We start from the raw sequence: 12,756 nt of genomic DNA on the forward strand, positions 1-12,756 counted from the left end.
ATATTCTTGATTAACATAGGGAGGTTACAACTCGTATATGTGCAAGAAATTTCATTTGGAATTTCACCGACAATTATACATGGTCGATCTATTATATATGGTAGTCAATGAGAAAATTATGAACACATTTTCCCCACTTTGGTTAATACTAGCAATATCTATGCATTTCTAGATGTTTGATAAGTGTTACAAGTGCAATTGATTAGCATAGGGTGATTACAGGTGCACAATTGTACCAGAATTTTTATTTTGGAATTCAAACGAAAATGTTTATTCACTATGCACGGCAGTTTATGAGAAAACTATGAATATTTTTTTACAATTAAACTAGCTAAACCTGAGAGTTAAGTGTTTGACAGTTGATGTTAATGAAACCGATTCAAATGGGGTGTTTGGAAGTGCAGATGGACAACAAATACAATTATTAGAATTTCACAGAAAAGTATTATTTCACTTCTCCTGGTAGTCTATTAAACATTTTCAATGATACAAATTAACACGATTGAAACTAATTTGGGATAATCGGGTGGTGTAGCAATGTTTGTTTAATCTGCAAATATAGACTTATATGTTTTTCCTTTTTTGCAATACGCTTTTTTATGGATAATTTGTAATAGTGTAATTTTTACCTACACGGCACCTAACACGTTTGATAAATTTGAAAAATTAAAAAGATCCAGTTCTCCCAAGTTAGTACCAATCGTGTTCAATACACATAAAGCTGCTCAGGACTTTCCATTGCGCCTCAGGGAGTAGAACAAGAAACTGCGGTGGATGCACAAAACAAAATTGACAAGCCAACATATATTTCACATCAATCTGAAACAGTTTTGTTTTGAGTCCCCATTTAAGTGCCCCCTAATCCCTTAAAGTCCTCCCAACATACCCTTGATATTTTCAAGTGCCCCCGTCAATTCTCTCGCTCCCACTCCAGCGGTGTTTGTCAATGTATCTTAACGTTCTCATTTTTCTTGTTGTATTTGAGCCATTCTCTAATTCTTACAATAAATCACCAGGTACTGACACTTTAAATCCGAAAAGCTTGGTGGATCACCGTAACTGATGACATCAATAGATCAAGATTACCTTTCTGTATAGTGTGAACATTGAATTCTACATTCTTCCCACATTGTGTTAATCGCCGCGAACTTTGTACAGATTTTTTTCCGCATACAAGAGAACTCGACAAAATATTTTTTTCTACAAATTGAGTACTGTGCTTGACTTTCGAAGTCTACTGTAATGTACATGTTTGGAGTTGCTCGCAACTTTTTTTAGCTTCAGATAAAGTTCATCGTCAATCACACAACTGCAGAAGTTTTAAAGTATCCGATCACACAGGGCATAACCAAATGTTTCCTTTAATATTCATGACATGGAACCCCGTTTTGATCTTCAACTTGACAGGCAATTCTATTTGTGAAGTTCATCGCTTATTATGATATATTTAGTCACGATATAAGTGGAATTGAGGAGACAATAGACCAGTTCATGAAAACGTACACATACAAAACACAGTATGTATGTATGTATGTATGTATGTATGTATGTATGTATGTATGTATGTATGTATGTATGTATGTATGTATGTATGTATGTATGTATGTATGTATGTATGTATGTATGTATGTATGTGCTTAATGAATGGTGTGTTGCAGAAAAGAAAAACAAAGAAAAAATTCAACCTCTCTTCTTATTGCATTTATAAATACGGTGCACTTAACCAGTATAATATGCCTTAATGATAGAGTATGTTTTCATGCATAGTATGGAAGTTTATCAAAACATTTGTGGATCCTAAGATAGCTCTTGTAACGGATTGGGTTGCACCACAAAATTACTTGTGGATCAGTAAAACATACTGCGTAGTCCTTGTGTCAATTGATAAAAACGTTTCATGTCCGTCCTTACGGGGAGGGGCGCGAAAGACAAGCGAGAGAGCAAACACAGTAACAGAACATGTTGTTTGAATTCTCTCAGCGTGTCGTAAATTGACCACTTTAGGGAGAACCATTTGATTTCGGAGTGGTGGGGGGGGGGGCTAGAGGAAATGGGTATGGCAGTAAATATTTTTCCCGCCACTGTGGCAGGATTTTTTTTTTCTATTGTCTCTCCTGCGTCATTTTTTCCACATGTGGAAGCAATGCAAATTTTTTTCGTAATTACCAGGTTTTTTAAATATGCGGTTCTTGAGTTAATAACATGTCACTGGTTAACAACTGCACTTCTAAAATTAACGAGTAGTAGTCTATGTTAGCACAGGACAGATGACATTAAATTAGAGGACAGAGATTGTGTAAAACAAAGGATTGTCCCTAATTAATTCTTTATTGAAATTGAATAGTATATAACACTTGAAAAATACCCGAGCTTCATGTTGAGGGGTAAGAGGCCGAGGGAGAGCGCGATATGTCCCCCTCTCGCATCGAAAATGTTGAATCCTTGATGTGTGCATTGATGCAATCTGGTATACAATCTGGGAGATATTTCACTTTGTTTTTACTAGATAAAACCATTTAAAAATGACATAGGACTCCCAAGGGTAGAGCTCGAGAGGGGGTGTCTGTCCCTCCTCTCGAAAATTTTGAGAAATTGATGTGTACAATGGTGCAATCATAGGACACCCAAGGGAGAGAGCTCGAGAGGGGGTGTCTGTCCCCATCTCGAAAATTTTGAGGAATTGATGTGTACAATGGTGCAATCTGAGGAGTTTCAATTTGTTTTGCACTAAATAAGACTGTTTGAAAATGACGTTAGAGACTGATAGTTTTATAATATTTTAGATGATCAGTGTTTGAGTAACAATAGTCAACAATCCAACATTGAAGACATTGGACTTCCTCATTTATTTTGAAAATGTTAGCTCCACCCTAGGCGGCGCACCTCCAGAGAATGAGAAAGCCAGATCGGCCAAATTTTGTGACAATTTTTTTCCTTTAGTCTGCTACAATGATTTTTTTTCCTCAAGACATTACTGGATAAACTTTTTTTTCTTCTTCTTCACCTGCCGACAATTTTTTCCCAAAAAATCTAGCCTCCCCCCTTTCAAAAATCAAATGGTTCTCCCCTTATGGTACACAGTGCTATAACCATGGTTAAGCAGTAACACGAGCCGGGGATTAAACCGTATTGAATACATTCATAGACCGATTGCCAGTAAAACATTTTCTATCGTCATTCTCTAGTTATTACATTCACCGCTTGAAATAACCAATGTCTATGTGCATTTTCAAAGAAAGAAGACATGGCATCCGTTCATCACAAAATTGCAAATAAATGTGCGTTATTGTATGTATTATGACATTCCGTCAAACTTTGTGAGAGTTAAAGAACTGATGCTGCGACTCATTAGAATATTGTTGCACTGTAAACATCTCCAAGTGTAACATATGCTGTATATTCGTAGCTGAACCAGATAACAGATGTACCATCTATTTAACGCTCAAACAGTCCTGATCTCTGACCTCCAAACCTTACAGTTCAATCCAATCCAATTCAATTCAATTCAATTCAATTCAATTCAATTTAATTTAATACAAAGACTCTATTGCCTATTAATGAAATTAGCACACATGGAAAATTTTCTCTAGGCAATACAAAAGCTCATGACACACTTATTAAAACACATATACACACAATCTGAAAAAGTCAATGAATTACGTAAAAATTCCAAATTTAAAACTGCCACAGTCGACGGAATAAAATGCGTTTCGTACGAGTTTTTTTATGGGCAAAGGGTACCCTAAGTCGTCGATCTGACTGGATAATTTTGAATTCTGTATACTTAGTGGATGTTTTTGGTCCTGGTAAATCTGAATGGCTTTCCTCGTCAAAGATGGTGATACATTTCAGAGCGATGACTCTTTTTCATGCCAATAAGCTTTCCTGACGAACGATCGCACATTCACAACAATGCCGGAATTGAGAAAATATTCAGGTGTTTAGATTCATTCTAAAGGGTTGCCGGACTTTAAAGCTTATACTTAAGGATGATATCACATTGCTCTTTGTATCGATAACAACAAATGTTTGAACGTGTTGCAGATTTTGAGCCACCTGCTTCCATACGGAATCTCCCATAATTCCTCTCTTAGTGCCTCCGCATGTTCCGACGATCTGTTTTCCACGTCATAAAGAATTAGATCGGTAAATATTGTCCTTATCGTTAATGGATGACCACTTTCCAATCCATCAACAACAGGTTTTGTTTTGCTTTTGTTACGTTATCTCCGAAAACTCTGTTGCCATTAGTACGGATTACAACTGATCATAAGTTTTACATCGAACGACGCGTTTGAAGTTAACGGTCATAACGGTCACAGCTTCAATATACTGGGATAGTATGTCTCCATTCTTCTGGTTTTCGTTGCTAAGCTTATGTTCGTCTTGCTTTGCTAAATCGAAACCAAACATCATCTTCATCCTCGCCGACGACCTTGGCTGGAACGATGTCGGATACCACGATTCCGTCATTCAAACACCGAATATAGACCGATTGGCCGCTGAAGGAGTCAAGCTCGAAAACTACTACGTCACGCCGATCTGTACGCCGACAAGATCTGTGCTTATGACCGGTAGATACCAGGTAAATAATTATGTTATCGCTTTTCTGTTTTAAGCAAAGTACAATTTTTATCTCTAGTCTTGCTTTTTGGCACCAACTTGTATATTGAAGCTTTTGTTAAGCATTTGGTTGCATTTAGTGACCATCGATCGGTACGCGAGAGAAAATTCCTTACCGCTCTCCATGACGTAGGTGGTGATGAATGTGCCAGAATCGTAATGGGGTATTGTTGGGAAGGAAAGCGGCTTTCAGCATGATGTCTACATGTTTTTTCACCGATATATTCCATTGTCTCGTTTCCCCACACTTTCCCCTACCTTTTGCTCAATATGTTATTTATCCTGCTCATTGCAGTCTATGACATGTCCCTACTTTCTAAACCCTTTAGAATTTCTAGTGGAATGTTCGAGGACATTTACCAGTTGTAAATCAACACTGACCATATACGTGCTGTTAATATCGAACGCATGAGGATCCATGCCGCCAACACGAAAAGCCTTTTCATGGCAACAACCAGCATTTATCGTGTTTGCGTTTACGGACTGTTTTTCCCTTTGACTGTTTTGCTTTGTTTTGTTCTGACAATATTAATTATCTCACATCTAGTTCAAGTTTAAACCAAATCATTTCAAAGGGAAATTGGGTAATATCACCATCTGATTCTGACTCGAAACTGACGGCACCTACTCACCTGCTTTGCATCTAAACGTACTCGAATACAGTCCTACGTCTGAAAAAATGGCTCAATAACTCAATGGAATTACTTTAATTTTGACCGCGACCTCCCCCCCCCCTAACAAAGCTGGAGTGTGCGAAACCCACACATATACTTGTGGGCACACATTTATCGCACATTCGTTTGAAGGCTAAGTGAAGGTAAAATTTCGGCACAATACATCGCCGTTTTTCTCTTTCGCTTACGTTTTTGAGCAGTATGCGACTCGAAATGAAGGACTTAAAGCTCTGCTCAAACTTTCCTCAATGAAACTTTGAAATGAAGATCAGAAAAGAATTGTAGAAATTTGAGAGTCCGAATATCTGTTCCCAAGGCGCATGCTACCTTAAATAAGATCGCTGCCACTAGTCAATAGAGGATGATGGTTGAGGGGCGTGTGCAGTTATGGTAATTACTATCCGACATCTCGCATTGAATGATGCGTTTATGAATATAGATATTGTGACGTAAAGTTTTAGCACCAGCGAAAGTCTCTCAAATACTGTCAAATCACATGGATTGCTTACTTTAACTTTGCTCCTGCCATTACGCTATGTCAGGAATTCCTGAGGGCGTACAATTTCTTTTGAATGAATGAATGAATGAATGAATGAATGAATGAATGAATGAATGAATGAATGAATGAATGAATGGATTTATAACTGCAACAGGTCTTCAACTGGAACAATTCTGCCCACCCGAATGAAATAAATACCGTAGGAACTCGGTGAATGATTTTTGAGAAGACTGTAAAATCAAAATTCGTAACAGAGATCCTATGTTTTAAGCGGCCTTAATATGCAATACACTACTGAGTATATCCGAAGTGGCGTACAAAGCGCGCCATCACTGACGTATGATATGTATAACGGCATTTGTGGTAATATTTAAAATAAGTCGTTTAAGCAGTAAACCTTTCACCTCATATTGGGCTATTTCATTCACTATGGAATCTCCATAATATCATACACTTGAAATTTCGATAACAATCGCATAGCGTATTTAACGGCAGAACACGTCTTTGGTTTTATTCTTTCATTTGCAAATTTATGAAGTGTTTGATAGAAACTTCACTGGTCTTCAAATGTTTAATTGGCATTTTCTAGCTAGCTCTAGTGTCTCCTGCATAGCTGCAACGACCCTGCATTAGGAATTATATGCATCATACACTTTACTGCAACAGGTTGATTTGTATTGCTGTTAACAGCGTCCTCGTCATTCACAGGGATATGACGTCAAACGTTAGAGGGATGGCAGCTGTAACTTTTGATAATATTTTTGTTATTTTTATTCCACTCTCGCGGCTTTCCTGACAGTATTATATTGAACCACAACGTGCTAGCCTTTGAAATACAGCGTATTTTGTTCTCTGCGCAATGTCATTAAAGACGAGTGACTACATGTACTCAATACAATTGAATTTTCAACAACAGCAATGGACATGGAAAGGAAACAAGCTGTGCAGTTACAAACGGAAAGTCGGCATGTTTTTGGGAGAAGAGCACAACTCAGTTACTTTACAACCACGACAAAAATACTGGAAAATACATAAAAGATTACATCATAATAATGGCGCTCTAACAATGCTTTCGACGCAGGACATTGCTATAGTTATTATTACTTTCTTTTTCTTTTCGGAGCTTTAAAGAATTTAAACGTGGTTGACGAAAGGTCTTACCCCACCCCCTCCCCATCACAGACTAAAATGACAAAAAACGTTATACCATCAATATGACAGAAATATCGGATCATGTATCTGTGTCACCTTAAGGTCGTTCGCGCCTCGAAAGTGAAAGACTTAAACTTATGCTCCAATTTTCCTAAATTAAACTTTCAACCAACTCGAGATTAAAAATAAGAGGTCACCACCCTGCACATTTGGGTACTAGAGAAACAAATGAACAAATGAACAAACAGTTGCCGATATTTGACAATAAAATTTTCTAAAAATAAGAAGATGAAAACTTAAATGAAAATGAGTCCCCTAAAGCGGTAGATAAGCAAAGAATTGTAAAAATTGGAGAGTCCAAATAGCTGTTCCTGAGCTGCAGTCCATCTTTACGGTAGTATGCGCCGAAAGAGAAAGACTTAAACTTTGCTAATTCTTTCCTTAGGAATCTTTCAACCACTCACTTTCAGAATCAAGAATAAAAATCGAGGCTAACCTTGCAAATTTTGGTAACTAGAGAAACAAATAACGCAAGATTTACCGATATTTAAAATTCAAAATGGCGGCAGCCATCCCTGTGTTAACTCTATGGAGAAAAATACAATTTTTCGAATTTAGAAATACTAAGCGGGTGAAAAGATTTCTTACATCAAGAGCTTTTAAATTAAGCCCAATAAGTGGTAGATCAGAAAAGGATTGTGATTTGAGAGTCTAAATATTTGTCCCCGGGGCGCGTTCTACCGTAAGCCTCAACTGTTAGATCATGGTACTCACCGAAAATTAACCTTTATATAATTTCAATATTTATTTATCACAAGACGATGAAATGTGCTGCTTTGTTTGATTGTGATTATTTTCACCCAACAAAAAGCTCTCGTTTTTGAAGATTGGAGAATCTGTAAAAGATTATATTGCATACAAGTTAAAACTGACCTTAAAAGGGGGCGTACTGTATAAAAAGAGTTTTCCGCACGAGTTAACATGTCTCTGTCTGAGAGTCACCTGCTACAGGTAGCCCGTCCATTAAAAATTGTTACCAGCCATAAAACTATCACCTCTCATTTAAATAAATTGAAATGTCCAGGTGAAATTGTTCTTAATTCTTTGTTTTGCAAAATGAGTGTATATTCTTTAGGGGTTCGATTGAATAGAATAATGAGTGCCCAATGTCGGTCGAATCATGTCAAAAATTCATGAACACCAAAACTGCTTTTTGTTTGTCAGTAATATTCTCGGAGCGCTAATTCAAGTTACCTCGATGTGATTTGAATGAGCTTTTTGGACGTCAATTTTTCGAACGCTTCTCACCAAAAAACGATGATAGTGGGTAACAAACAAACCTCAGAGTTTTCTGTAAGGTAGGTCTATAGTACAACGAACAGAATAAACCGTTGATATAAACGTGTAAAGAGAGACAGCAACTCTCAAAACAAAGCTACATACAGTGTTTTTTTTTTCTGAGCAAAGAGTATTAGTATTTGTTTCTATTTCACTTGGAAAAATGACTAAAGTGATCCCATTAAAATGAAGTTCAGATATTCTCAGCTATCCTGAAATGTATGGTTTAGTAGAGACCGGGGAGTGTTGTATTTGACTAGAAATATGGCCTTTACATGATTATTGATTTCTGGTGACATGTAATTTAAGGGGAAAAATTCAATGTAAAGATTTATTGTAGTCTGGAATTTAATACAGCCAAATGTTCTCGTCAGTTTCATCTAGGTATGCAACATCACGTGCTCGTGGCCCAAGAACCGCGATGTCTGCCGCTGGATGAGGTCACCCTTCCACAGAAATTAAAAGAGAGTGGTTACGCCACTCACATGGTTGGCAAATGGCATCTTGGCTTTTGCAAGTGGGACTGCGTGCCGAATCACCGAGGATTCGATACTTTCTTCGGTAAGTCTTCAAGACTCGACCCATCTGTTACGTCTTTGCTAATTTCAAACAGAATAGGTAGACCCATAGACATGCATGAGTTGAGAAGAAAAATCATCGTTTTATCAATCCATATGGTAACCTCATCATCTAACACTTCATTAGATATGACAATATTGTTTTTCGCTTTTAAGGATTTTACCTGGCCGGCGGTGATTACTTTACCCACACTAGACAGTGCCATGGTCACAAATTTGTAGCTTGGGACCTCAGAAATAACGACGAACCCGTGGGACCGAAATATGAAAACCAGTATTCAACAATGTTGTATGCCCAGAAAGCCCAGGAAGTCATTCGCAGACATAATTCTGATAGGGTGAGTATATTTTCTGAAAAAGTTCTTATGATTCGTCGACGTTGGTCACCTCTATATGTCAGTTTCGTAGCGGCTTACATTCCTAACTAGGATAGTTTTCTAAAAGGCAACCCTCGCCTTAATTCCACCGAACAATACCATTGTTATTGCTTAAGGTAGTTCGCCCCTCGAAATCGAAAGACTTCAACATTTGCTCCTAAACGAAACTTTAAACCATTTTCTTTAAAATCAAGAATAAAAATCAGTGCTCTCTCTCTCTCTCTCTCTCTCTCTCTCTCTCTCTCTCTCTCTCTCTCTCTCTCTCTCTCTCTCTCTCTCTCTCTCTCTCTCTCTCTCTCAGCCTCTCTTTCTGTATTTGTCTTTTCAAGCCGTCCACGCTCCGTTACAAGTTCCCGAACAATACTCTAACTTGTACGCAGACAAACTGAAGTCCGACGAGGAGCGAAGAATATACGCCGGTATGACGACATGTATGGACGAAGCCATCGGTAATGTTACTAGGACATTAAAGGAGACGGGACTTTGGAATAACAGCGTCATTGTCTTTTCCACTGGTAAGATAGAAAAGTGTCTTTTTTTTAAAGAAGTGAAATTGAAGATATTCAACAGATATCAGACATTCATGACAGCGGATTTAGCGATGAGGCAGTACAAGAGGCCGTGTATGGACTGTACATTCTTAAGCATAAAATCAATCAGCTTTAACCAAAGTACAAAGGCCAGCGGCATTTCTCCTACCGATCGGCACGCACCGTCCGGTCCACACGGCTTGGTTAGGTCAGCGTAGGGAGCGTTCCTACCTGAAGATACACACTTGGCCTGTGAAGTTTATCAGCACATCATGACATGCCAAGTACTCGGGCGAATGATAATATGATGCTAACGAGTATGAAGGGGCCATGTCCTTCATCTCTAAAGAGTTGTAGCCCATGTTTTTTGTCAATACATAAACATTTTCTAGAAAGCACTGATTGAGCAGGATTTTGCACTCACTATACGTTATAAATGAAATGGAACGAGTTGTAATCATTCTTGACAAGAAAATTATATATAAATCAAGTTATTACCGACAGAAAACAAATCGTAAACGCCGCAAATAACGCCGATGCATGACAAAATAAGTTTCACTGTACAACCTTACCATACCATACATCTATGTTTACATTTTAGAAGTTGTTTTAGATTACAATCCATGTGGCGACTAGAATGACGATTACCAATATCTGTGTCTATTCTGTTTGTTAGCAGGGCTTGAGTTATGTTTGATGATAACCTAGCAAATAAGACTTGCGGCAATCCGAATAAATTGTCTTCTCGATAAAACAACACTGAGTACACTGTAGGAACACCTTCTTTCGACCTCTTGATTTAAAACGTCTACAAGAATGGCTCTTTGCTTGTTTTCAAAATACTTTATATCTTTGTGTTTCTTCAATATTACGCGTCTACTTCTTGTCTACAGATAACGGTGGTTCGCGTATTTTCGGTGCTAGCAATTGGCCGCTCAGGGGCCAAAAGGGTGCCCTCTACGAAGGCGGTGTGAGAGGTCCGGGTTTCGTCACCAGTCCGTTGTTGAATCCCAGTGTCCGGGGAACAGCGAACAGAGAGCTGCTGTATGTCGGTGATTGGTTGCCAACGTTCGTACACCTGGCAGGAGGCACAACTGAAGGCACAAAGCCATTGGATGGTGTTAACCAATGGGAAACGATCAGGTATCATCTTACGTGGTTAATTACGACACATTGTGAAGTCTGTATTTCTGCAGGTACAATTTTATAGTTCAGTCCTATTAAACGGATTGATTACAAAGTAGGTCGACGGTCTCTGGCCGATGGACCACCCTTGGCCAGCGAAGTTTGTACAATTTTTGTAAAATTTCAGAACTTCATCAGCCTTAAATTACTTTCGGTTAATCTTACAGCTGCACAACCTGCTTATTAAGTAACCAAATTAGCCATCTGAAACACCTTTTTTGGCGATAACGGAAGGCCTAAATTGAAGCTCTCATGCACGGTGTTTTCTTTCCTTGTATTTTTCAAGCCAGGGTACGAAGTCAGCCCGTAAGGAAATAGTGCACAACATTGACCCACTGCGAGATTTGACACGTCGGCCAATCGGTGAACCTTACACTGAGGACGTCCCCTTCGATGTACGAGTAGCGGCGTCCATCAGGGTTGGACACTGGAAGCTTCTCACTGGTCAGAAAGGTAAGGACTTAGTAAAAGTGTGTAGAAATCTGCTGTCAGTGTGTAACTAGGGAAACAAACTATCGCAAAATGAAAGGTAGAGTACTCCTGAAGGACAGATATTTGGACTCCCCAGTTTACAATACCTTTTTGGTATGTTGCTTACTGAGCATTGAAGCTTTGACACGGTCGTCTTTTTTGCGTGCCAAATAGAAATGCATTCGTACTCAGTCATTTTAAACGTGAATTATGTACTCGGACGCAAATGTGTATGTATTGCGCTGAGAGTTAAACCCAGTCGTATTAACTTTTTTTATCGGCATAATCTCTAGTCACTTTATTCGATTCAGGTGACCATAGATGGACTACTCCCTCTGACAAAGGTTACAAAGAGGAAGAATCCGAGCATGGAATCGTCGTCCTGTTCCACATCATGGCTGACCCGGAGGAACGGAACGACCTTTCAACCTGTCGACCAGATATTGTGAATAGACTGCTCACTAGACTCAGCTTTCACAACAAAATGGTGGTGTTGCCAGAGGAAGTGGTTTCCAACCTCCATCAGGCGGATCCCTTGAATTTCAACATGTCATGGACACCGTGGCTATAGTATATAGCATGCAGAGCCACCTTGAACTCACCACAGCACCCTTGCCTTATAGATGGATTTGGGTCAATAGAAGGATTTTAGTGAGCCTAATGAGCAAAAGCGTCTCGGGGACAGATATTCCCAGAGGGGGTATTCGAACTCTCAAATATTTACAACTCTTTTCAGATGACGGACGGGTCATTTCAAAGCTTTAGAGTAAAACATCACTGTCTTAGTCTTTCGAAAATTCAAAATTGCATTCCACCATGGAGTTAACACAGGAATGGCGGCAATTTTTAATTTTAAATATCAGTAAATGTTAGGTAATTTGTTTCTGTAGTACCAAACTTTGCACGGTGACCCCTGATTTTTATTTTTGATTTGGTAAGGGAATGGTATGTTTCATTGAGGAAAGTTTGAGTAAAAGTTTAAAATCTTTCACTTTCAAGGCGTACGTACTGCTTAACAAACAAGTATGTGTGTGTGTGTGTGTGTGTGTGTGTGTGTGTGTGTGTGTGTGTGTGTGTTTATATTCATTGCATTCACTGTTTCTACATCACTAGACTGGTATAAAATGCTCCATTGGGTCTTGGTCGGACCTTCACTACTAGTATCTCGACAAAGTGGGATGATTAATTTGCTCTTTAATGTGCTCCCTGACCGTCAATTACTACAAATCACAAATATTTCAATCATGTCAATTTATAAATATTGATACATCATATTGTCCTCGCAACCGAATGCATAAAAAAGATCGCGATCCCTGGTCCATTGACATT

The 12,756-nt window shown here is 38.6% G+C and overlaps 1 protein-coding gene across 1 annotated transcript; it reads left to right on the plus strand.

Annotated features, from left to right (window-relative positions):
* Positions 1-4,054: 4,054 nt before the first annotated feature.
* On the plus strand, positions 4,055-12,425 carry LOC139139270 (arylsulfatase B-like). Its single transcript, XM_070708118.1, has 7 exons — positions 4,055-4,585; positions 8,661-8,847; positions 9,021-9,202; positions 9,543-9,756; positions 10,665-10,914; positions 11,243-11,409; positions 11,739-12,425. The coding sequence occupies exons 1-7, from the start codon at positions 4,343-4,345 to the stop codon at positions 11,996-11,998; spliced, it is 1,503 nt and encodes a 500-aa protein (XP_070564219.1). The 5' UTR covers positions 4,055-4,342; the 3' UTR covers positions 11,999-12,425.
* Positions 12,426-12,756: the final 331 nt, after the last annotated feature.

The sequence above is a fragment of the Ptychodera flava genome, chromosome 8 (genome assembly GCF_041260155.1).
Source record: "Ptychodera flava strain L36383 chromosome 8, AS_Pfla_20210202, whole genome shotgun sequence".
NCBI classification, from domain to species: domain Eukaryota; kingdom Metazoa; phylum Hemichordata; class Enteropneusta; family Ptychoderidae; genus Ptychodera; species Ptychodera flava.

Excerpts from the sequence above, each read along its gene's own strand:
- LOC139139270 (XM_070708118.1), top strand. The coding sequence starts at position 4,343 with ATGTCTCCATTCTTCTGGTTTTCGTTGCTAAGCTTATGTTCGTCTTGC. Across the intron at positions 10,915-11,242 it reads AACCAATGGGAAACGATCAG|CCAGGGTACGAAGTCAGCCC; the intron begins GTATCATCTTAC and ends GTATTTTTCAAG. Across the intron at positions 11,410-11,738 it reads GCTTCTCACTGGTCAGAAAG|GTGACCATAGATGGACTACT; the intron begins GTAAGGACTTAG and ends TATTCGATTCAG.